Below are 26847 nucleotides of genomic sequence, written 5' to 3' on the forward strand. Positions count from 1 at the left end.
AAACCCAACCGCCCCTTAAAAACCTTGCATTGACTACACGTGCATTGTGTCAACAAATACCTCCCTTTTGCAAATGTGCTTAAAAAACAAAAAAAGTGTGTCAAAGAAAAGGTGAATTTTGCTGTAGTCTGCTTAATTTGTCCCCCCTCCCAAAAAGGCTAACCAAGCAAATCTGAATGTGCGAATGTCCCCAAGATGCAATCTGTACACTCCAAGCTACTCCTTAGCAAATGCAAAGGATGACAAGTGTCAGTACTTCATACAACTATATTTAATAAGTTGTTATTACAGAAAAAAATGAAGTCCAAACTACAAAGTTTAAGCAGTTGTAAGCAATAGCTGCATTGAGCTCCATGTGTAGTCACAGTACTGCAGTTCCATACAAGCAATATTCGTCCAAGCCCCAAAGGCGGAAGCTGAGTAAGGGTTACTAGCAAAAACAATCTAAGAGAACAGGTAATAAAAGATACATTTAAAATTAGTTGTTAGTTGAAAAACAAATACAGAGATCTTAGCTGTGAACACTCTAAAAGTTATGTCCATTATTTTGACAGCAAAAATACAAATACCTAATACTTTATACCCCAACAGAACTATATCCAGAAAAGAAAGAGAGCAGAAGTTATCCTGTATTAGCACCCGAGTTTTCTACTTGTTGCCATTAGCATCGCCATACAAATTTAAACATCCCCAAATCACATATCCACTTCTTGATCCATTTTGGGGTATAAAGTCAACAGCATTAATTATAAAATACTTTGTGGTAAAATGGAACACTATTGCAGCTGAGATAGAGAAATTTGCTTATTATAAAAAAAAAAAAACAACCCAAAATGTTAGCTGACATACCATACAAACTGGTGAAAAAGCAACATTCCATACAAATAAGCCAGTTTTAACAAAAAGATACTTTTTTTTCACTAATCTGTGACTAATCTTTCACTCAAACCTTGCAAGTAGAGATGTCACAATACTCAAATATTTAGGTAGGAGCTTTACCCAGTTAAATGCCATTTTGTTGCTAATATAGTAGATAAAATGAAAACTAGCAGTTACTCGCTAATTGCATAAATGCAGTACACTCTGCATTAGCCCATGCCTCACTAACAAGCTATAAAACACAAGAAATAGGCAGAAATCTAAGCATAATCTTTATACCACTAAGCAAGAATTTCCAATTTCTTTTCTTCTGTTCCTAATCGTTTATTTGTAGCTAAAATGTAAAATTCCAACCCGTAGTACCCACTTTGAGTTAAAATTTTACATCATGACTTGATCTAATCTATATATTATTTACAAAACTGAATACATAGAGCATACCCAAGAGCCAACTCTGGACACACGTGTCTCCAAGTTATTGATGAGCTCGGCTCCGTGGCAACGGAGCTGCACGAGGCCATCAAGGACTCTAGAAACACCATCATCTAGAGCAAGTCATCGAATGTTCTGTTTACGCAACACCAGTCTCGCAGTCGTAGAGGACCCAGCGTCGGTGCCATTACAGTGACGCGGGGCCTTGCCGGCACGGCCTCCGGGGCCCGGGGTGTTGGCGGAGCAGGAGGGCGGGCAGCTCGTGCTCCGGCGGCCCGAGGTCGCCACAGTGAGGGGCACACGGGGGCACCGTCACGGGGAGGCTGGGGTCGGGGAAGACGGGGGCGGGCACCGTCCATGTCCAGTGGTGACGGCCGAGGGCGCCGGCTCAGCCAGCCGGCCCCGCCGCAGACACCCTCGGAGGCGGCGCCCCCGCAGCCTCCCCCGCTCTCGGGCGCCCCCAGCCGTCGCCACTGTGCATGCACCGGAGGCTGAGCCCGCAGCGAGGCCGGCTTCTCGCCCCCGGGCCGCGGCTCCCTCGCGCTCCCACGCGTGCGCGCGCGCAGGACGGAACGCAGAGTCCCGGGGAGAGCGAGGAAGCGCTCTGGAGGCCCAGCCGGGGTCCAGGCTGGCGGTGCTCGGCGGGGCTGGCTCCGCCATCCGGGCCCCCGACTCGCTGCACCTGGTGTTGTATAAATCCACTGCGACAGCCCTAGACAACCGTACTGTGACATCCCTAGTCTTACACTAAACCGCTGTAATAAAGGAAAAGGCTTGTCAAAATCTCACATGTTCTGCTCATTCTGTCATTTTATTACCCAATTATCCATTACATTTTCCAATCGCTTTACATAACCAACCATGTTCATCGTTGTCACACTATTGTAAACCACATCAGCAAGTTAATACATAAAGCTTTGCATTTCAAAAAACTAGACACTTTAGTAACAATATTACAAAGGTTTTAGCTTCAAAAATAACTGAAAATGAAAAAAATAAACTTTTAAAGAATTAGCATCATAAAATTAATTTATTCCAAGTAAAAATACAAAATAATATTATGACATTGACCAGATATGAAAGTCCCTCCCAGAAACAACTCTAGTAATGATTGAGAAAGCACTCCTTAAAGAAAATACGAAATAAAATGAAAAATATGTAAATATGTTTAATTTTTTTCTTAGCAAAAAATCTTTCTAAAAATAACAATGAAAATTTGTCTCAGTACAAAGGCTACATTACTATTGAAAAAATACCAGCATGAAGAAAAGGTACATATTTGACAGTAGAAAAATGATTTCAGTGAATCACAATGTCTAAAGTTTGCAATGAAAATAAATCTGCAATAAAGATTTATGCCTTTTTTCTTTTCTTTTTTTTTCTATTTTTTATACAAACAGTACAAACAGTATTGCACATAACAACAAATAGTCGAGGTTAGGTTATAGCCTTCAAAAAATCGACTAGTTCAAGTGTCACATCAAGGAAAGGCCACAACAGGACCTGTGATACCCAGGGGCTTCCCAGTCAAGTTGCAGGTCAGAACACCTCTTGTGTTTTAAAAAATAATTTTTTTGAAGGACCCTCTCTTTTAATATAACATTAACAACTTGGGGGCACATTTATTTACAAAACAAAAGGGAACATGTTATAATTTAATAAACTAAAAAAGTTCTCTTTAAAAAAATACAAACAGAAGAACTCTTTCACAATCCTGGTCAGCCGAGCACAATCAACGCTTGATTATAAATATACAAATGAAGGGAAAGTAGTCTCCACCATCTATCCACAACTTTCAGCACCAAAGGGAGTTTATTCTTTGTAACCTATTCTTCATGACAATGGTTTTCACCTCCACATCAGCTTCCCGCTGTACAAAGCTTCCAGCTTTTTTTTTTTTTTTTTAAATCTCAGTGTTGTTTTAGTACATGAAAGAGGGGTGCTTCTTCAAAAAGTTTTGCTTCTTTCACATAATTAGGTAGATTTCTGTAGGTTAGATATGATCTTTAATATTATAGTTATAAAGCTCTAACTTCTTCATTTTCAAAAAACACAAATAAGCATGAAAAAAATAAAGTTACCCATCTGTTAAATCATTTTTTCTTGCAGAATTAAATTAATATATATTTTTCTGAATAAACTTACTTAGAAAATATCATTTTCTTTCCTATATTTCAAAATTGAGGTATTGCAAAAGATCATGTCAGTCAGAAAGCATGCCTTTTTCCTTAAAAACAAACAAACAAAAAAATCTTCAGCCAACTTTTGAAAACTGTCTAGAATACAAAAAGTAGTAGTGCATAACAAAATTTCTTGTACAGATGAAAAAAACCACAAACATAGAAAAAAACAAACAGAAAACCACAGCTGGGCTGGAAAAAAGCAATTATTACCAAAAAGCCCAGAGGTAACCTCAAAAGGGGAGAATTCTAATATGCATTTTTAATCCAGTAAAAAACTATTTTGTTTTTTTCCTTTTTTGAAAACAAACTATAGTTTGAAAGCTGGTAATTGCAACTAAACACTGGAGAAACAAAACAAAACAAAAAACAAGCAGTATTAACTTAAGACACAGGACAAGGACATCACAGCACATAAAACACAGCGACTTAAATCTATTCTGCAGTGTCATATCCAGTCAGATTGTCCCCAGAATTCCAAAACATAGGAAGAAGATAAAAAAAAAAAAGAAAAGAAAAAGAAAAAGAAAAGAAAGATTTACATAGTCTCACAATCATTGTGTTTATATATTACTATCTGCAGCCCAAGAGTGAATGCTAAAAAAATGTCCACGGTCATTATAGCAGGTCTTAGTTCTATTCAAGCTTTACAGGATAAATCCAGGGAATTAAGTAATTTCTCACCCAGACAACCAACCCTGCCCAGGCCATCTTGTTTTGGAGAGACATTTCTTTAGCATCACTGCCACGCAACTTTCTTAAAATGTGCCTAGTCTGTCAATCTGACATCTTATCTCTATATACTGTATATATTCCTAGTGTTTGTAAGCTAAGATGAGCTCTTTGGTTTTCTGGACAAGGTCTGAAGCTAATGTAAAATGGTGCGAGCACTAGGAGATTGTAACTAAGAGCTCATGTGTTAGTTAATAGTATACCAGTTATGAACTGTCAAGTTCGTTAATGTCTGACACAGAGGCTTTAAACAGTTAAGTTTGATCACAGTTAGACATAATCACTTTACTATATAAAATAAATTGCACAATATATAACAGAGCACCGCAAAGTACTTCATCTACCATCCACAAATTTGCTTTAAGAATATCCTACACCTAGGTTTTATATTGGTTGTAATATAGGTCATTCTGTTATGGGCTCTTCCTAATTTCAGAAGCATTCCATTTATTGAGGCATGCCTTCCTCCAGTCAATTACCAATTCTTTTGAGTGAAAAAAACTCTTAAAAAATCAGTATTTTATAGCTTATATAGATTCTTAATTTGTGCATTGTGGGAAGGTTTTATACTAGACATTGGATATAAAATTTATTGCATGCAGCAACCTGATTAAGTAAACATGCAGTCAGAAATAGTGACCTTCCGTTGAAGCTTTCTGTTGTCTACTCTGATCTCCTTTCGGCAGCTGATTCTACCCCTAAATCACAAACATGTGTTGTTGGGTTTCTTTAAATTGATACCTTAGCCTGAAGAGAGTATTATGGTATTAATAATACCATCTTAATAGCAGCAAAAGCTATTGCAGCATAAATTTACGTAACACTAAAAGATCTAACCAAAATCCTCAGCAAAACAAAAATCAAACATGAAGGAAAAATAAAGATTCAGCTTATGAGGTATCCTTACATGTCAAAATAGAAAACTAAAGGCCTATTTTCATTAAGGGTTACCCTTACTCTAAATGACCCCAACTAATGATTGCTGAACTGTTGTGAAGTTTTTGCTACATCTGCCACCTACTCATGAGTATTACCTTTGGTAAGTCTTCTCCTAGGGGCAACTCTCTAAGTTTCTGAAAATAAGTGCATGCTCCAGTTCAAAAACAATCAGAACAACAACAACAACAACAACAACAACAACAACAACACAACAAACAAAAAAAAAATCACAGACGTCAACCTGATGGCCGCTGATGAGAATGGCAGTCTACGAGTGACAAATCAGGTGTAAGAAATTAAGGTACCAAGCAGACAAAGGTGTGAATCAAAGTGCAAATCAGTACCGTTATACACTCTGCAATTCTGCATTATACTGGACTGAGTTCAGTAATATGACTGTAAATAATAGTAATAATAAAAAGACCCATTTCTTCTTTAAAAATCGAGAACGAATGCACAGATTTCCAGAACACTGTAAGCCCTGAGGCAGTGCCCTCTCTTTTTCCCTCCTTGTTATCTACTCCAGTACTTGTGGCTGGGTCTGCCCTGGGCTCAGCTCCAGCGGAACGGGACATGCCGAGGGCGGTCGCCTCCCTCCTTCACCAGCGGTTTGTGGAACTCCCGCCCCGCACGGGAGTGTATGCTCGCCCAGCAGTATTCACAGTAATACTGCAGACAGGTGACGTTGGCACAGAAGAACGGGGCAAACTTCCCGCCACAGCGCGTGCCCTGGCACTCATCACACATCTGATCATCCAGCACATATGGCTTCACTTCCACCTGTACCCAAAGAGAAGAGACAGGAAAACATGTTTAGCAAAGCTTCATCACGTTTCTTCCTTTGAGGACTTACAGTATAGCTTAAGGTGTGTCAGGCAGACAAAGGTGTGAGTCAAAGTGCAAATCAGTACTTTGAATTCAGTGGTACTGGATGGCAGCTGAGAGTCTGCGCTTTGTGTTTTTTTTTTTTTTTTTTAAGATTTTATTTATTCTATTCATGAGAAAGAGAGAGACAGAGAGGTAGAGACACAGGCAGAGGGAGAAGCAGGCTCCACACAGGGAGCCTGATGTGGGATTCGACTCCAAGTCTCCAGGATCAGGCCCTGGGCCGAAGGCAGCGCTAAACCGCTGAGCCACCTGGGCTGCCTGAGTCTTCACTTTGGAATTGGTTGATTTACAGGTTGTGTGATCACAGGCAAATTCTTAACCTCCCTCTGCATTTGTTCGCTTTTCGCTCTGTGAATCTGTCAAATGGGTATATTTTATACATAGTAGTGCACACATATTTGCATATCTGTAAAATGGGCACAATGATGCCCGCCTCCAAGGGTGCTGCTACAGATCAAGAGAGGTAGCGCATGTACAAGGACCTGGATCTGGAAGGCCAGGCGGCATTGGCCATTGGGGGCGAGAGAGAAAGGGGGTCAGGAAGAGGAACCAGCTGGGACAAAGCTCACAAACAGGCACAGGCAAGGAGCGAAGTTGGGGAATGGTGTGGTGTGAGCCAGCCCGGAGGGGCATAGTCACACTGGCTGGCAAGACAGGCTGGGATGTGATACCACAGCGAGGCTCGAGGCCTTAGTATTTTAGTGACAAGGCTTCCAAAAGTCTGTCATCCCAGGTCTATCACACCATGTCCAGGGGACTAGAGGGAAAAGTGGAGGGGACTAGTGACCTGCTAAGCTACTATAATAATTGAGACTTTCATATTTTTTGGACTTTATTCCTTAATCTCCTCCTATCACAGCCCTTCAGGGGACAATTCATAATTTAAACAAAGCAATGTGGTATAGTGGAAACCAAAAGCAAGGAAGAACAAAGTTGCCAGAGTTTTCCCTATGCCCTCTTCCTAGAACCGCAGAAAAGGGACATCATTCATGTTTGCATCTTGAATGTTAGAAATTAGCACAAAGGTGACAAGTCTGTGATCGGGCCCCTTCCCATGCAGCCCTCCAGGACAATTCTGGGGAAGAGTGACACCGTGGCTACCGTGACAAAGACACTGGGCTTTGGGACAGGGGGTAACTGCCTGGCAATTCCACCTGCTTCTGGGTGCAGCCAGGAGGTTCTAGCAGGGCACGAGGCAGGGTACAGGTAAGGGGCAGCAGGGTGGACAGAACGGGGTGAGCAGGAAAGATGGCCTACCTAGGATCAGACACTCAACTTTCCTGGCTCCTCTCCTCCATGGGAAGGCCCCTCTGCTGGCCTCCTCTGGAGTTCTGTCTCTGGCCATGAGCTCCAGTCCACAGGACCAATGGCCAGCCAGGTACTCCAACTTGGAAGACCCGCCTGAGAAGACCTGTAGCAGCTCTTGGTTACCCAGGGGGAATTGTCCTCTGGCTGGAGTTCCCTACCTCCAATCTCCTCCCCCTCTTCAACCTGACAAGTTAGTGAACGGGCTTCAAAAACATCTTTTGCGTTGATCTCTGCATCATAATTAAAACTGTATTGGGGGCAGCCCGGGTGGCTCAGTGGTTAAGTGCTGCCTTCAGCCCAGGGCCTGATCCTGGAGACCAGGGATCGAGTCCGATGTCGGGCTTCCTGCCTGCTTCTCCCTCTGCCTGTGTCCCTACCTCTCTCTCTCTCTCTCTCTCTCTGTATCTCTCATGAATAAATAAATAAAATCTTAAAAAAAAAACAAAACAAAACTGTAGTGCCTCTGGGCCACGTCAGTAGCTAGGCAACCTGAGGCAAATTTCTCTTAGGCAAGGCCACTCTGAGCCTATGTCCTCATCTGTGCACTGGGGGAAAAGGAGAATTCACACCTGATGGGGTTCCTAGGGGGATTAAATGAGGTCAACATCATAAAGCTGCAGAACAGGCCTGGCTTGGTTTGGATTCCTCCTGCATCCCTTCTAGTCCCGGCCATCCCAGCCTGTCCCAGGTACGTTCACTACTGACAGCCTCTGCACCAGCCACCAAGCTCCAGGCCTTCCCTGGCTCCCCCAATGACATGCTGACCTTTCATTTAATCTGCTCGCAGTGTTCCTTCCCTGGTCACAAGCTATTCCAATTCTTCAGTGCTGACAGGAGTGGGCCAAGCTGCCTAAGTCTGACAGGGTGCTCTGCTTCCCAGGACTCAGACATAAGCCAGAGGCTGCACCATCTGCCCCAGGCTCCTTAGCTGGGCCCCAACTCAAACTCCACCTGGGCTCTACCTTTACTTGTACCTTCTTTCCACCTTAAATGCTCAATCCACTCAATTTTATGTACCTATTGAGAGGTCAGGTCTTTTTTTTTTTTAAAGATTTATTTATTTATTTATTTATTTATTTATTTATTTATTTATTTATTTATTTATTTATTTATTTAAATTTACCTATTCGTGAGAGTCACAGAGAGAGAGAGAGAGAGAGAGAGAGAGAGAGAGGGGGGCAGAGACACAGGCAGAGAGAGAAGCAGGCCCCATGCAGGGAACCTGACGTGGGACTTGATCCCAAGGTCTCCAGGATCACACCTTGGGCCGAAGGTGGCGCTAAACCGCTGGGCAGCGCGGTCTTTTCTTTTTAACATAAAATTAACAATTTTAAAGTGGGCTGCCCAGGTCTTTTCTTTTTAACATAAAATTAACAATTTTAAAGTGATCATTCAGTACCATGCACAACCACCCCCTCTAGTCCCAAAACAGTTTCATCCCCCAAAGGGGATCCATTACCTACAGAACAGTTATCCCCCTCTTGCCTCCCCAACCCCTGTCGACGGCCTGCCTGCCTTCTTTCCCTATGGATTTACCTATTCTAGATATTATATATGAATAGCATCACACAGTATGTGATCTTTTGTGTCTGATATCTTTCACTTATTATCACCATAAGTGGAGGTTCAATCCATGATGTAGCATGCAGCAGTATTTTATTCTTTTTGACTGAATATTTCATTATACATGTGTATGTGTGTGACACACACACACACACACACATTTTGTCTATCCATTCACTCACTGATGGGAGGTTTCCACCTCTTGGCTACTGTAAATGGCGCTGCTATGAACATGTACGTACATATATTTGTTTGAACACTGGTTTTCAATTATTTTGAGTATATACCTAGAAGTAGAACTGCTGGGCATATGGCAATTCTATGTTTAACTTTTTGAGGAACTGCCCAATTATTTTCTATAGAGGCTGTACCATTTTACACTCCCACCAGCAGTGTCCCAGGGTTCTAATTTCTTTACATTCTCATCAACACTTGTTGTTTTCCATTTTTGTGATCTACCATCCTAGTAGGTGTGAAGATGTATTTCACTGTGGCTTGATTTGCATTTCTCTACTGACTAATGACACTGAACATCTTTTCATGTGCTTGCTGGCCACATGTATATCTTCTTTGGAAAAGGTCTATTCAATATGAATATATTAAGTGCTCTGGATTGTTCACTTTAAAATGGTTAATTTTTCATGATTTGATCTCAATTAAAAAAATTGATTTAAGCTCTTAAAAAAACTGGAGGGGGAAAACCAATATAACTAACTATATTCTATTATCATTTTTTATACCTAAACAAAAGTAACCTTTAAAAAAATTACCAAAACGTCTCTCTGTGCTAGACTTGAATCTCCTTAGTTGCTCTTTTCATATCTGTATGTATTATAAACAGCTATTGTCATTCTAGAACTGGACAATCCCCTGCCCATTTTTAAATTGTATTGTCTTTTTGTTCTTGAGTTGTAAGTTCTTTATATATGCTAGATATTAAATTTCCATTAGACATATGATTTGCAAATATTTTCTAAATTGTTTTACTTTGCTGACAAGGTCTTTTGATGCACAGAAGTTTTTAATTTTGATGAAGTCCAATTTATCTATTTTTTTCTTTTGTTGCTCTTCCTTTTGATGTCATATCTAAGACTCTACTGCCAAGTCCAAGGTCATAAAGATTTACCCATTTCCTTCTAAGAGTTTTATGGTTTTAGCTCCTGCATTTATGTTGATTTTTAGTTAATGTTGTATATAGTGTGAGGCACAGGTCTAACTTCATTCTTTTGCATGTGGATATCCAGATACTTCAGCACCATTTGTTGAAGAGACTGTTCCTTACCCAATGAATGGCAACCTTGTCAAAAATCAATTACAGGCCCAGCCTTCCTTAACTATTTCAGTCCTACAGGGCTCTATTCCTTTCTCCTTTGAGCTTAATACTCCTTATTGCTCCTCTGGCATTTCTTATCTATAGCCTTTCCTTGGTCAACATCTCTCCTGAGCTTCAAGTAACTTGATGACAGAGTCCTGGAGCAAGACAGGACAGTGGCTGGTCCAAAGAAAAGGGTCTTCAGGGGTTGTGGACTTTTGTGGGAATGAGGCTATTGGCTTATGAGAGTATACCTAACTTGGCCTGATCTCCTTGCATCTGAAAGTCAACAAGGAATCAAAATGGTGGAATGAACCCCCTCTGCCCTGAAACTAGAGGATTATTGGTAGAGGCAGGGCATTCAGGGAACAGGTAGCAGCCTGCTTTTCCACCTCAAGTCCAGGAGCTGAAGACCACTTTGCTACTACCACTATACTCAGGGTACTCCAGGTCAGAGAGAGAACTGGTCTGAACAAATAATTCACATTCAGCAAAAGAAAGCTGCTGGAGGAGAAAGACAATAGTCATTTAATTATAAATACAAATACAAACTTAAAAAGAGCATGTAAGGAGAATTTTTATTTATACAAATAAAAAAAAAGCATGTAGATTCAAGTCTAGCACAAAGGAGATACTCTGGTAATATATATTTTTTAAAAAGGTTACTTTTGTTCAGGTGTAAAAATGGTATTGTGGTTGTATGGGTTTATCTTTCCTCTGTTTTTTTTAAGAGCTTAATTTTTTAAAAGATTTTATTTATTTGAGAAAGAGAGAGAGCATAAGCAGGGGGAGGAGCAGAGAACATGTGAGAAGCAGACTCCCCACAGAGCAGGAAGCCTGAGGCAGCTGGATCCTGAGATTGTGACCTGAGGTGAAGGCAGATCGCAGATGCTTAACTGACTGAACCACTGAACCACTCAGGTGCTCTTAATTTTTTAAAATTGAGCTTAAATTCATTAAAAAATTAACTATTTTATTTCATTTATATTTTTAAAGTTTTATTTGAGAGAGCTAGAGAGAGAGGGGAGGGGTAGAGGGAGAGAAATCCTTAAGCAGACTCCCTTCCGAGCATAGAGCAGGACATGGGGCTCAACCTTGAGATCATGACCTGAGCCAAAATCAAGAGTTGGCTGCCTGACTGAGCCACCCAGGTGCCCCTGAGTTTCTTAAAGGCACTCCCAAACCATTTGTAATTTTCGCCTTACCTTAATGCTACCTACATGATGTTTTACTTGACTATCCAGATTGTTTTTCTCAATACACAGACATGTAGCTATTAAAATAAAAATGGATTTTTCTGTTAGTCAACTAAATCACCTGGAGTATCAATAAACTCTAACACACGGAGATACCAAGCTATTGGGATTATATTACTGATCTACACTTCCATTATTAAAATCCAAATACTACAATCCTATGCAAAGCCAGTCTTATCATCAAATAGACCTTATGCTTTAAAGGGATTTGTAAGTACAGGAGATGAAAACTTCCTACACAGAGAATCTGGATTCATACCACACACCTAAAGAAGATGACCACGCCCAAGGATGCTGACAATTATGTGGAACTTATTGATGAACTGTGAAAACCATTAAGGATAAGAAGGACTGATATGGATAAGCAGCTGTAAACTGGATAAAGGGAATAATATATTTAGAATGACAAAGAGAAAGCCATACCTGAACAAACCGTTCTCAGTGCTGACACTGTTTTGTATCTAACAAGCTAGAGAAAATATTTGTCTGGAGTTTTTTTGATATCAGTCAACAAAATGACCTTCCAATGTAAATAAAGCAATGACTAAATAGCTCTTGGTGGCAGAGAGGAGATACCTAGGGAGAACATAAACAATTTATAGGTCCAGAATTCCCTCTTCTTGAGCCTGAAAGGTTGTAGAAATGAGAAGGGGGGCATTAGCCAAGATAAAAGCTCAGTTTGAATGCTGTGCTAAATGTCCTCTTAAGGACAGCTAAAGAATGGTCCCTGTTGTAGTCTCCCACATGGCCACAGGAACCACCAAATTAAGTCTGTCAGATACCTAGCCAGCCACCCCCAGGCAGGTAAGGCATGCTTAACAAGGGGCTAGAGGGTGAGTAGAAGCAAAGATTTTATTTTATTTTTTATTTTTTAAAAAATATTTTCTTTATTTATCCATGAGAGACACACACACAGACACACAGAGAGAGGCAGAGACACAGGCAGAGGGAGAAGCAGGCTCCATGCAGGAAGCCCGACATGGGACTCGATCCCAGGACTCCAGGACCATGCCCCGGCCGAAGGCAGGCGGCAAACCGCTGAGCCACCCAGGGATCCCCCAGAAGTAAAGATTTTAGATAATGGAGTCAGAGTGGACACATCAGAGAAAGAGGCCAACAGGTATATTTTGATAGGGATAAATGAAGAGGCTTGCTCAGAAGTCAGGTAGGCCATTTCTTATCATCTTGAACAACATGCTTCTTGGAAAAACCATTTTATTTGGTGTATTAAAGCTTATAAACATGATGTGCTCCTAATCTCCTTGGCATGTGTCACAGAGTACATCTATCTATGCCTAAAAACCACAGTAACCTCATTAACATTCCCACCAAACTGGTGTCTTTACAGTTGCTAACATAAGTCCTCTACCAGCAGGCAATACTAAGACTGTTCAGACATAAATTTTCAGTTTTTCAACAGACCATGAGCTGGAATCCTGCTGTTTAGAAAGCAGATGACAGATGCCTAGGAAATTAAAGCAGTGATGTGAAAATGGCTTTTCTTTAGCAACAAAGTTATCCACAACCTTCCAGATATAGCAAATTCACAGTTATTAATTTTAGAAGCCATCTGGGGTAGATTAAAAAAAACATACGGGAAAGGGTTTGAATTTTCTTTTTACCTGATTTCAGGTAAAAAGATAGTAGGATAGGACCTACTGTCTTTCATATTCTTAAGTGTAAGGGGAAGAAAGATTTTAAAATTGTCCTTGTGTCCTTCCCACAGCTCAGAATGTGCTTATGTTGACACCTTTGCCACATGTTTATAGAGTGCAGAGAGATAGATGAGTGCTCTGTTTGGCCTTAAGGTAACTTGTTCATGAAACAACGGGCCAGCTGACAGTATCCCACGCAATCCATAGATCCACTCCCTAGTCTGGTTTTCTTTCACACTGATTGAGAATGGGGCTGGGGTTGAGGATATAAACTAGCCTCAAACCAGGTTCTTAGCAGAACAGTGTATCATGTGGAGAACAAAGGGTAAGCAAATCATTAAAAATCTGTGACATGCCTAACTGCTATGGCTTCACCACCCTCTCAGAACACAGAAGTGTGGAGTGCCCTGGCTCCTTCCATTCACTGGCTATATCACAGTCTTGCAGGCCTCAGTTTCTCCTACCCTATGAGAGGTTTACACCAGCTCTTCCAAGTGAGAATGAGCACCCACCCACAAACTGCTAATTGACTAATAGTCTTGGACTTCTGGGGTTAAAGAACTTGAATGTCCTACTGAGATAAGTACTTAGAAAAATGGAGGTGCTCATTTTTCCATTAGTATTCTCACAAACAGCCTATCCTCAAATATGAGCAGGAAAGAACATTAAATCATTCTAATGAGTTTTCATATTAAAAATTATTCCAATTCCAAGAGAAAAGACATAAAAAGAGAGAACAGGACAGGAGAAATCAAGGGTCAAGACTAGGAAGGAGAGACAAGACAAAATGGTTCCAGGCTCTTCAGAGAAGAGGGATATAGCTTTCTTTAAATTGCCCAAACTCCATTTAAAAAACTATTTCTAGTCAAAGGTTCTGAGATCCCCAGGGCTTCAAAATGAGCCCAGGAAGGATTACTTCAGATGACATTTGAACTCACTTCTGGGTGCTGCTTCCTCTCAAAGGGTCAAATCAAACATAGCTATAGCTACAGCTGGGAGGTTTTCAAGCCAGATCCAGCAGGGACCAGTAGCAGCGGCGGAATAAAGGCTGGGCTGTCAGAGCCCCAGACCAAGGCTGGGGGCAGAACTAGTCTAGGAACAGGTCATCAGAACCTTCACATCTTTTGCTATTGAGTCATCATATATATTCCAGCTGTGGCTGAGGACACAGTGATCATCAGCATTTCTGTTCATATGGTTACTGGGTCATATTAATCTTCATGCAGGCTAAAAATATAAAGCCTCTGACAGTCTGTAGCTAAAATTCAGGCCCAACGTGTTTCTGGGAAGAGAGAAAAAAAGATTAAATATGTGAAATATTTGAAGTGCTTGCAAAGAAAGGTGCAATGGATAACATCTCATTAAATAAAAAATGGGTTATTCTAAAGTATGCAATTCAAAGCAAATATTATGCACTATGACTTGGCTATCACAATGTTCCCTAAATAAAAGTATCAGAAAGCCTCAAATTAGCTAACTGAAAGGCAGTCTCTCTGGTCCTCTGCATTCAGCTAAAACAGAATGGTCAAGGGAACATTATTTGTCAATCATATACTCATTTCAAAACTATGGATTTCCCTTCTCACATAGATAGAGACTAGTATGTTAGAGAGAGATATTAGATAATCTCAAGTAGTCAAAAGAACTATAGATACTAAGGGGAATCATCAAACATCAAACTTCAATGTCCCACTACCACCATGGACATACAGTTGTTCTTCTTCTGCCTTACTCCAACTCTCTGTAGATAGAAAATATATATCCAGCACCCCTTTCTGGGTATTTATTCAAAAGAATTGAAATCAGGCCCACATCAACTGCAGCATTATTCACAATAACCAAGATGTGGAAGCAACCTAAATGTCCATAGAACAATTAATGGATAAAGAAAACGTGCTCACACACACACACACACACACACACACACACACACACACATATACAATGGGATATATTATTCAGTCTTAAAAAGGATGGAAATCCTGACACACTCAACAACATGGATGAACCTTAAGGACATTATGCTAAGTAAAATAAGTCAGTCACAGAAGGATGAATGCTGCATAAATCCATTTATGTTTCTTTAAAAGCGCACATAAAATGCCATAAGTATCTTTGCCCTAAGTATTTTCACTAAAACATTTTTGTTGCATAACTAATTGGCTGTGAAGCAATTTTATTGTAAAAAAATAATGAGAAACAAAAAAGGAACGTTCATTAAAAAGGACATAATGAAACATGAAAATGGTAATAAAATTAAAATGACTATATTCTGAAATACAAAATATCTGAATACATTCAAAATGTATGGTGTAAATACATGGCAATATTGCACAAATAACTGATTTTATTTTGTGGATTATACCTAGGCACTTGTCTTCAATGGCTTTCGTTCAGAGTATTAAACATTTTTTTTTGCTTGTTGATTCATCTCTTTGATATCATGCTTTTTCTTTTATTCACTGAAATTCTTTCCTTCATTAAGAGAGGTTATTAGGATGCATATTTGTGAGTGAGCTTTGTATTGCTTTGTGAAAACCTTCTACACCATTGTTTGTTCTGGACATGTTGTCACATGTCCAATGACAGATGTTCCAAAGTTCTATGGGAAATGTGAGTTCAAAACTTTGTGCAACTGTGTAGACCATTAGGAGGGCTAAGATTTATATAATATAAAAATGGGAGTACTGCATCAATGGAGAAATGAAATCAAACTGTCAACCAGCTGATGACAACCAAACTGTCAAACCAAATTGTAGACCAGTTTTTTTTTTTAATTTTATTTTAGGGCAAAATTGCCTTAAGGCCAATTAGTTATGTGGTGAAAATGCTTGTGGCATAAATATCTATGGCAAGATGCTTACAGGGAAAATACTGGACCTGTCAATTTATATGACAGATCTAAAGTAGTCAAACTCATAGAAAGTAGGAAGTAGAATGGTGGTTGCCAGGGACTGGGGATGGGAAAGTATCAGCTGTTCAAAGGGTATCAGCTTTCAGTTAAGCAAGGTGAAAAACTTATAGAGATGTGCTGTACAACATAGTGCTTATAGTTAACAATACTGTATTGTACACTTAAAAAGTGTTAAGAGGGTAGATCTTATGTGCTTTTTCACCACAATAAGAAAAAAAAGAAAATACATGGTGGGTAGGACACATTTGGGAAAAACAGGTTAAGAAAAGGAAAAACAATCACTACTTATTAAAAATAGAACTACCCTATGACCCAGTAATTGCGCTACTAGGTATTTACCCAGAGGAAATAAAAAACAGATTCAAAGGGGTATATGCACCCTGATGTTTATAGCAGCATTATCAACAATAGCCAAACTATGGAAAGAGCCCAAATGTTCACTGATTGATAAATGTAGAAAGAATGGTGTGTATACACACACACACACACACACACACACACACACACACACACACAGGAATATTACTCAGCCATAAAAAGAAGGAAATCTTGCCATTTGCAATGACATGGATGGAACTAGAGGGTATTACACTATGTGAAACAAGTCAGCCAGAAAAAGACAAATACTGTATGACTTCACTCATATGTGGAAATAAGAAAAAACAGATGAACATAAGGAAGGGGGAAAAGAAAAAAAGGAGAGAAACAAGGCATAGAGACTGTAAACAATAGGGAACAAACTGAGGGTTGATGGAGGGGAAGAGGTGGGAGAAATGGGCTAAATGGGTGATGGGTATTAACGAGGGCACTGGTTGTGATGAGCACTGGGTGTTGTATGTAAGTGATGAATCACTAAATTCTACTCCTGAAATACCAATATTATACTACATGTTAACTAACTAGAATTTATTTATTAAAATATTTTATTAATTTAATTTAATTTATTTATTCATTCATGAGAGACACAGACCTAGGCAGAGGGAGACGTAGTATCCCTGTGGGGAGCCTGATGCAGGGATTTGATCCCAGGACCTCAGGATCACAATCTGAGCTAAAGGCAAATGCTCAACAACTGAGCCACCCAGGTGCCCCAAATATTTTATTTATTTATTTGACAAGAGAATGAGAGAGCCCAAGCAGAAGGAGAAGCAGGCTCCTTGGTATGGGAGCTCCCATGACCCAGGGATTATGATAAGAGCCAAAGGAGAATGCTTAACTGACTAAGCCACCCAGGTGCTCTACTTGCTTGCTTGCTTGCTTACTTACTTAATTCATTCATTCGTTCATTCATTCATTCATGCATTCATTCTAACTAGAATTTTAATAAAAATCGGAAACAATAGAACCTAAAACCAACACTACATACATATTAAACTTCTGAATTTGAGCATGAAGAAATTGAAAACACAGTATTTTCTCAAGTGGATCGCTTACAACATTATTCCCAAGAGATGGTAAATTTCAGAAGAGTTATATGATCAAAAAATTTATGAAAAACTGCATTCTTCCTTGGGCCTTCACAATGGAGACTGATATATAAAAGATTCTAAGAAGTTCTAGAACATACCTGCTTATTTAATTTTCTTCAAGAAAGCATTTCCAAACTCATTTGACTCAGTAAAAGAGTTTTGTTTTTTTTTTTAAATAAAATAGTCATTAAAATTGAAAGAGCCTCATGTTTTACACAGAACAATTTAGGAAATCATGGTTTAGGGGAACTAATTTTAGGGGCAGATTTCAAGGCAGGCCAGACCTACCTACTGAGAGCTCCTTCTCTTCTTTCAAAAACTGAGCTAACCAACCAATGTTACCCCTGTCTTGCCTGACATAGATAACTCCTTTAATCATGTGAAATTCTAATTAATTGTCTTATGAGTATCTTCTAGAAGAGTTCAAATATTAGTCATGGTTTTGTGTAAATTAATATATTCTCAGTACCACTATATACTGAGTGCTTTAAGCTTTTAAAATTGCTTTCAATAGGGGTGCCTGAGTGGCTCAGTCGATTAAATGTCTGCCTTTGGCTCAGATCATGATCTCAGAGTCCTGAGATTGAGCCCCATATCAGGCTCCCTGACCAACAGGGAATCTGCTTCTCCCTCTTCCCCCTGCTCATGTTCTCTCGCGCACATTCTCTCTCTCTCATAAATAAGTAAATAAAACCTTTTTTGAAATCAATCAATAGAATTTTTTTTAAAAAAATCGCTTTCATCAACATACACACACCCATACACTATCCTTCCTTCAAATTTATACAGTAAGCGGTTTAGTGACAACTAAAGTCCAGATTGGCTGGTTTTACCCTTTATAGTAGTAAAAGGTCTCTGTGGACTGAGTTGGCAGCCCATTGGCTTTAACCAATGTCTGCTGCATGATGAATTTCAAGTTCTAAATATCTAATTTACAAATTTCTAGGAAAGGGAGTCTAGGTGGCTCAGTCGGTTAAATGGCCAACTCATGATCTTGCTTAGGTCATGATCTCAGGGTCATAGGTTTGAGCCCCACGTTGGGAGTTTGCTTCAGATTTTCTCTCCTCTCCCTCTGCCCCTCTCCCCTGCTCACGTGCTCTCTCATAAATAAATAAATAAATAAATAAATAAATAAATAAATAAATAAATAAATAAATCTATCTTAAAAAAAAATTCCAAGAGACAAAATGACCAAGTTGTGGTAAACAATAGCTGTATGTGAGGGGGTCCCCTCAGATTTTTATAGAGAAGTTGTTCATATTAATCAAATATGCTTTTGTTAGACTAAAGGAGATTCAACTGATTCTATCCTTATGAATTTTCTCAGGACCATACAGAGTAGACAAAAGGGTAGAAAATGGACATATAAAAAGATTACCTATTTTCTAATGATCTCATTTTTCACAGTACAAAAATCTTTCATACGTGTGAGTAGCCTAGCCTTGAGTTATAAAGAAACTGGATTTAGCAGAGCTTTCACATCCTAAGTGTTCCTTTGGCATCACTTCCAAAAATACCATTAAAACAGACAGAATGAGTACAGGTGCCCTCTTTTGCCCTTATTGTACTTAAATAATTTAAACTGTTCCAGTTTTTCACAGTAACACTGCTCATGGATTATAAGCAAAATTTAATTCTAACCTTCTACTCAACTTAAGGTTCAAAATCTTTTCATCATCAGAGAAATGATACTGGTAAAAATACTTTTTTTTCTGGACAGGACTTCCCTTCTTCCTTCAATCTTTTACATGGAAAATGTATTTAGGTGTTTACATCTATAAAAGGGACTTAAGAGTCTCTGTGTGTGTCTCGACAAATATCCAACCAGCACATTGGCAGACTGGCAGCTAATTTTTTTTTTTTTTTTTTTTTTTAGCATCAACTTCCAACTATTTCATTGTCTCTATACTAAAGATCCTTAGTGGAACTAAGTAGGTGCTTTATTTTTTTATTTTTTAAAGATTTATTTTTATTTATTTATGATAGAGAGAGAGAGAGAGAGAGAGAGAGGCAGAGACACAGGCAGAGGGAGAAATAGGCTCCATGCCAGGAGCCTGACGTGGGACTTGATCCCGGGACTCCAGGATCGCGCCCTGGGCCAAAGGCAGGCGCGAAACCGCTGAGCCACCCAGGGATCCCAAGTAGGTGCTTTAAATGAAAAAAAGAGGGAGTCAACAATTAGCCTTGTATGCATGATTAGGCAACTGCACAATTTAAATAAGACAGGCTCAGCAATAATACCAATCAATATTCTGCACAGGAAAAAATTTTTCCAAGATGCTTCTTCAATCTGTCATTGTCAGTCCAACAAACTGCAAAACAGATTGGTGTTCTTACTACTATTGGAAAAAAAATCAATAAAATTAGGTCTCTAAAAGGTGGTAAGTTGTCCAAGGTCACACCAATACCAGGAGAAGAGCTAGGAGTGTTGACTCCGATCTCACAATTTCCAAGCCAGAAGAGAACACTTCTTTCACTGTCGTCATGGTTCTCTGGTTGGTAAGGACAGAAGTGGGCATGGGGTGTTACCTCCACTAAGATACTGATGGTCATACCGCAGAAATGGTCCACCCTATTAGTGTTCTAGGGAACCTGTTACTCAGGAGTGCATCACATGCCTTGTCTGTGCCAAGGCAGAAGAGACACTGAGAATTGCTGTGTTGTGCATCACACAATCTTAATATTGTCAACTTGGGGACAAATTACCAATTGGCTGATAACTGGTGAATATTAGCCATCACATATGTATAATATAACCTTTAAAGGATTTATTTCAAGATGCTAACAATATTTCCTTGAAAAAACTGAAGCATAAATTGATTTGTGTCATTTAAAACATTTTTTTTATCTTCCCCACCCTTTGTGTCATTTATAATAATTTTTCATAACAACAGTCAAAATGGCACTTAAAATCCCATACATTTCCACCAAATGCTATATAACCCAGTGGAGTTGCACTGGTTCACACGGACTTGTAAAAGATTTCATATGAAGACAACGTAAAAGTGAAAATCAAAAGCAAAACAACTGCAAAAAGGCACAGAAAAATTTCCAGCTCATTTTGCTAATGTTAAAAATGACCTACAGACATATTAGAAACTCTTGCTAACAAACCACAGATATACTTTGCCTTGTGTAGAATATGTTCACCTGGGAAGTTAAATGAACTACTGGAACATATACAAAACCCACAAAGGGACATGTAATCTAACTCAGAAGTTCTGAATCTAAGGTTTGTGGAAAAAGGACTTCATGGAAAAGTGAGTGTGAAGAAACATTAGACTGTAGGTGAGCCCAAGGTTCTGGGAGGGAGTTCCACAAGCAAAGGCAGCTCTGCCCTTAATTGACAGGTATCTTGAGTCTCCAAACCTCTCCTTTGTTGCAAAATAAAGGAGGTTAGACCACGTCATACCTAAGGTTAAGTCCAGCTTTAATGTCAAAGAACACTTTTTGATATTCTAAATGTTTAAGGCTTTACTTATTTATTTGAGATACAGTGCACATGCACACTCATGCACATGCACAAATGAGGAAGCAGGGGTGGGGTAGAGCGAGACAGAGAGAATCTCAAGCAGACCCCCACTGAGTGTGGAACCTGATGTGGACCCTATGTATCCCAGGACCCTGAGGTCATGACCTGAGCCAAAATCAAGACTCAGAAGCTTAACTGACTGAGCCACCTAGGCATCCTGCACAAGTGAGTGTTCTTAATGAAGTAGAAGAAGAAAGCTGTGCAAAGTGCCTTTTGGTCGGCAGCTGGATATGCCAAAGGTTGCTACCTAAGGGCTTCCCATCAGAGCTACCTTTCAGTCGATATTCATTCAACAACTCACTTAGTTATTCATCTAAAAACAAATAATTAATGTGTGTCCACTATGTGTCAAGTATTAAGTATACAGTAGATAACATGAAAGACACACAGTAATTACCTTCATGGATTGGATAATCTAATAGGGTAGATGTACATTAAATGAAGCAATATTTCATTATGGAGGTATTTAAGGCTGCAAAGAAATGGTAGGTGGTATTATGACAATCACCTATGATGGAGATGTAAGCTCCACTGAAGAAAGGATTCCTAAAAATGTTATAATTAAGCTGAGACCCAAAGGGAAAGTGGGTGTTAGGCAGGCAGAAGTAAGTATGACCTTAAAAAAATAGAGAAGAGACCAGTCGTGACTGCCTCAAGATGGGGAAGGCAGGGCCAAGGCAAAAGAAGTGTACAGTGAATGGGGCAGCCCCGGTGGCGCAGCGGTTTAGCGCCACCTGCAGCCCAGGGCGTGATCCTGGAGACCTGGGATAGAGTCCCACATCAGGCTCCCTGCATGGTGCCTGCTTCTCCCTCTGCCTGTGTCTCTGCCTCTCTCTCTAGCTGTGTCTCTTTGAATAAATAAATTAAAAAAAAAAAGAAGCATACAGTGCATGAAGGGTCATGTAGGGAATATTAATTAAGGATTTTGACTCTATTGTAATGGCAGTAGAACATAACCAAAAGGTTTAAAGGAGGGGAAGACATGATTCACATTATGATTTTAAAAGATCACTCTGGTTTTTATGTAAAGAATGCACTGGAGATTGGCTAAGCTGAACTGGGGAGACCAGTGGGGAAGCTCCTCTAGATGTCCAGATAAGAGATGAGTGACTCATTCCAGTATCCTTGACAGCTTTCCATGGTCACATCCAGGCCTTGTCCCATACATCATCCTGATTTATTCTACACATTTTACTGAGTGTCACCCATGTGCCGAGCATTCCCATTCAGACTTTTGGGCACATGTGGAAGAATCAAAACCCTGGAAATTCTGGAAGGAAGTACCATTAGAAGCCCCTTTCACCTCTATGAGTCCTCCCATTGCCAACCATACCACAGCAAGAAGTTTGTTGATGTGTAGATTTATCAGCCAACTCGAATAAGTCACATATTCTTGGGGGAGTCTAATTACAGCCAAAGCTGGCTCCAAAGCTTGCCCCAGCAGCCTGGGCTACCTTGTTCCTGTGACTTCAAGGAGTACAGGTTAAATAAGGAGGGTCTTCTTCCTATAATAACCAAACAGGATAAATGCAGTGTTCCCACTCCCTCCCTCACTGGGGGTTATTGTTCAGTTAATTCTCTTACCAGAGGCTTGAAGGTTATACATTATAATACTTCTACATATATCAATGCCTCTTCCTATATTCTAAATTTTACTCTGGTGATGGCTGCACAGCTATGTAAATCATGAATATGCTAAAAATTGTTGAACTATACACTTTAAATTGGTGATTTATATGATATGTGAGTTACATCTAAATAAAGCTATTACCAAAACAAAAAACAAAAATGTCACTTCTTCCTTAAAGATGGTAGCATCATGGATGAGTGAAATGACAGTAGATATAAAAGTGCCAAAACTATAGGATGGACAGTTCCCATAGATGTTGCATATTGATGTATTTTATTTTATATTCATAGGCAAGCCAAAACGTCTCTGGGACTATGAGAAGAAATCAAATCTGTAAAGATTCTATTTTCTCTAATAGCCACTTCATCTAAAAACTTAGACAAAGACCAGCAATAACAACAACAATAAATATGTAAGAATTTAAATTCTCAAAAGAGATGTCTTTTTTGAGAAAAGCTGGCTGGATACGAAAGAGTAAAGGAAATACATCAGTCAAATTCTTCTTCATTTACCTCCCATGGTTTACCTAGGAAAGATGCAACCTGAGAACACACACCTTAAGCAGTCCTAGAACTTCCATGGTTCCTGGCTGCTCAGCAGATGGCCCTCTTCCACTCTCCATATGGGGCAAAAATGAAAAGATTTAGGGGCTGTAAACAGCAAGCAAGTGGCTTTAAAATGCTACCTGTAGGGTTTTAAAAAAATTCGCTGATGGCATTATATCTGCATTCATAGTGATGCAGACAAAAAGGAAGTTCCTTTGAACAGAAGGGTAATAAAGGCTGATGCTATTTAAAATAGTCAAGGTCTTGTTTTAAAGTTGCTAACATAAGAGGCTAACATAAGAAGGAAGGAGACTAGGACTTGGAACCTACTATAGCAAGGAAAAGGGATTATGGGCACAGGAAGATATCTGCCACCGACTTTTAGAACAGCAAGTTACAAAACCTTAGCTAGACTACCGCTAAAAAACCTAAAGGGATTATTCAGGAAAGAAGGTTGTGCCTAATGAGAAATTCTCTGTAGACAATCAAGAATAGAGGCCCTGAGAAATAAAAAGAGCATTACCTAAGGAAAAACTGATGTGCTTATATAAAATGGGGGCTCTCTGGAAAGCTCAAACTTATGCTTTAGGAGAAAGATAAAAATAAGACTAGTGATGAACTTTAAAAAGCATCTAAGAAGGATATAGTTAACAGAGGCTCAAAATGCCAGAGTCAAAAAATTAAGATATTGTTGGCTATGTTCAAAGTACAAAGAAAACAAGAGGACAGAGTAACTGTCAGGGGAAGGGAGTGTAATGTTCACAAAAGAAGAGTGATAAAGGAGCCTATCTCAGGATGGAAGCTGGTTTGCATCTCTCATAATGAAGAAAATGGCCTCCATATTGGGCAGGGCAAACAAAGAACATGAAGATGGAGCTGGGAGATAGAAGAGAGGAAGGACTGTGCCACTTGCAATGATTTCCAATTGTCTCCCTCAGATGATTCTCATTCCAGGGCACTGCAGAATGGACAGGTCCATTCTGGACACCATGTGGATGGAGGTGGCGTTCTTGTGACCTCAGCAATAGTCCCACTATCCACATGTTACATGCTGCTTTCTGTTCACTTCCTCTCCCGGGCTTCTCACAGGGCTATTGCTACTGCCTTCATTTATACACTAACACTCAGCATTTAAGTGATCTACCCAAAGTCACACAGCCCATGGGAAACAAGACCAGATGTAGACCCAGCCACATGACTCTGACCCAGTGCTTTTTTAACTAACCAGTTTGTCTTTTCACTACATCTTCAGTGAGCAACTGATAAAATTCAAGCTACGTAATATTAATGATGTTAGTATTAAGTGCACTTGTAGCAAGATGAATACTGTTAACCATCAAGTGCTAGTTACTAACCATCTATCCAAAGGTCATACAGCTCTGGCTGTTCAATCTTCAAATCCCATTTATTCTTCAGACTTGAGGTTCCTGGCATTAAGTAAGTTACTTGGCATCACCAGTGACTACTGCATCAGAGATTTAAAAGTACTGAAATCTATTCTAGCTCCAAACTCCATACTCTTTCTACTACAACGAGGAGGTACTCTAAATATTTATCAAGGACTACTCCACAAGATGGAAGGTGCGGTTAACCCAAATGCAGTGGGCAGAAAATAGTTCAATGGCTTTCTTGAGTTCTCAGAAGTTTAATGTTCCAAATATCTTCTCACAAGCATGGCCTATGATCATGCTCACAAAGGCAAAGCCACCTCTCTTTTACCTAGTTCTAAGTCTTTGGGAAGAAATATGGAGGGCCAGAGTATAGCAGGGGAAGGAATAGGGGTGGGCAACAAAACAAACAGTATCTGAATTTACTGTGATTTTAAAAGGGGCTCAAAGATTGGCATATTCCCTGGAGCAAGTGTACTTCCCTCTATTAAGGAACAGGTCGGGAGGTTGTTTGCCTGGGGGCAAAGGGAAGACAGAAGCAAGGGAAATGGAGCCTTGTCTATCGACTCTAGTACCATCTCCTGTTTAGTCACTAGTTCTGGCTCCAGAGAGGAACAAAGAAAGCATACAGATGAGAATCTAAGGCTTTTTGGGTTAAGTTTATTACCTGGGGTCACCAGTGGTGAGTGCAATAGCAGTCTAAATGTAACAGAGCCTGGTGTTTCAGACTCACAAAAGTATGGGCACAAGCAAGTCCACTGCCACCAGTAGCAAAAGAAAATCTTCCAAGTATAACCATTCGTCGATTCAACCAAGGTTTACCAAGCACCTACTACTGTAGTTATATGTCAAGCAATGGGTGAGCAATGGGAATGAAGCAGACCCTGTGCCTATCTCTGTGGAGCTTACAGTCTGTAGGGGGATTACTGCTGCAAAAGGGAAGGGTGGGTGACTGAAAGCTAGGAATGGAGTTGAATCTTTATCACACCTCTGAATCTCCATTAATTCAAAGAATGTTTCAAAATTCTGGAAAAGAATTATTTTATTTTATTTTATTTTATTTTTTAAATATTTTATTTATTTATGACAGATACAGAGAGAGAGAGAGAGAGGCAGAGACACAGGCAGAGGGAGAAGCAGGCTCCATGCACCGGGAGCCCGATGTGGGATTCGATCCCGGGTCTCCAGGATCACGCCCTGGGCCAAAGGCAGGTGCCAAACCGCTGTGCCACCCAGGGATCCCTATTTTGTTTATTTTAATTAAAAAACAAACCACCACTACTTACTTTTAAGGAGCCGAGTAATGTGGCAAGTGTTTATTTTAGGCACTGCCTTTTGCAATTTGATCAGATATATATGTCTTAATAAAAATATAACTTGTTGAATATTTAAAAATCCATCACCAACTGAAACTTTCACCTTCTAAGAACTTAAGTCAGTTATACAAAATTAGTCAAAGACAATCATAGAGAGTATAGGTGAAACTTCATGACAGATCATATTTGAGGAATCTGGATGGTGCAGTCAGTTAAGTGTCCAACTTGGTTTTGGCTCAGGTCCTGATCTCAGGGTCCTGGGACTGAGCCCCATGTTGGGCTCTGTGCTCAGCTCAGAGTCTCCTTAGACTCTTTCTCCCCACTCTCCTCCATTCTCTCTCTCTCAAATAAATAAATAAATCTTTTTTTAAAAAATAACATATTTATTCCAGTCCAGTGTATGCCCCAAGAACATCCTTTGCTGGAAGTGTTAACAGCCATTGCACAATTGCAAAGGGAGGTGTGTGTTCATTACCTGATCTATTCTCTACTTCCTCTGTTAATCCATTAACATAGGTCTCAGATTATCTCTTCCTACCACCTTCTATTCCCCCAAACTTCCAAAGAATGGTAGAGCTGGGATTTTAGGGATTTAAACCTATGTCTCTCCGCAAAACCAACTAAGCACACCAACTCCCTCCAACTCTATCATGTGTCCCCTCTTTAGATCAGAGGTAGCAAATTAGAATGCCTTTAGTGGCCAGGCAGGCAACATCATGGAGCAAAAGTGTAGGTAATGCACATGCATATGTGTTATAAACAGGACCACAGGGAGGTGGAGGGGACTGGAAGGGACAGTAGCTATTTGGCTCCAATGATTGCAGTTATGTGTGATCTTGCAATTTTAAGAGAAATCGGAATTTCAAAATTTTACGTATACTCTTGAACATTAAATATCAGTCCAAACTT

At 39.8% G+C, this 26847-nt stretch overlaps 1 protein-coding gene across 12 annotated transcripts in view; it reads right to left on the bottom strand.

Annotated features, from left to right (window-relative positions):
• Positions 1–253: 253 nt before the first annotated feature.
• Positions 254–26847, bottom strand: part of CPEB3 (cytoplasmic polyadenylation element binding protein 3) — a 199719-nt gene continuing 173125 nt past the window's right edge. For 9 of the 12 annotated variants that reach the window (XM_038578192.1, XM_038578186.1, XM_038578189.1 and 6 more), the window contains one exon: positions 3163–5942. In XM_038578192.1, coding sequence (XP_038434120.1) covers positions 5715–5942 — 228 coding nt within the window. In that variant the 3' untranslated portion in view covers positions 3163–5714. Of the gene's footprint in view, positions 445–3140; positions 5943–26847 lie in introns of those variants that run through there. The other 3 variants (XR_005380421.1, XM_038578187.1, XM_038578188.1) reach the window with 3 other exon arrangements.

Source organism: Canis lupus, chromosome 28 (assembly GCF_011100685.1).
Source record: "Canis lupus familiaris isolate Mischka breed German Shepherd chromosome 28, alternate assembly UU_Cfam_GSD_1.0, whole genome shotgun sequence".
NCBI lineage: Eukaryota > Metazoa > Chordata > Mammalia > Carnivora > Canidae > Canis > Canis lupus.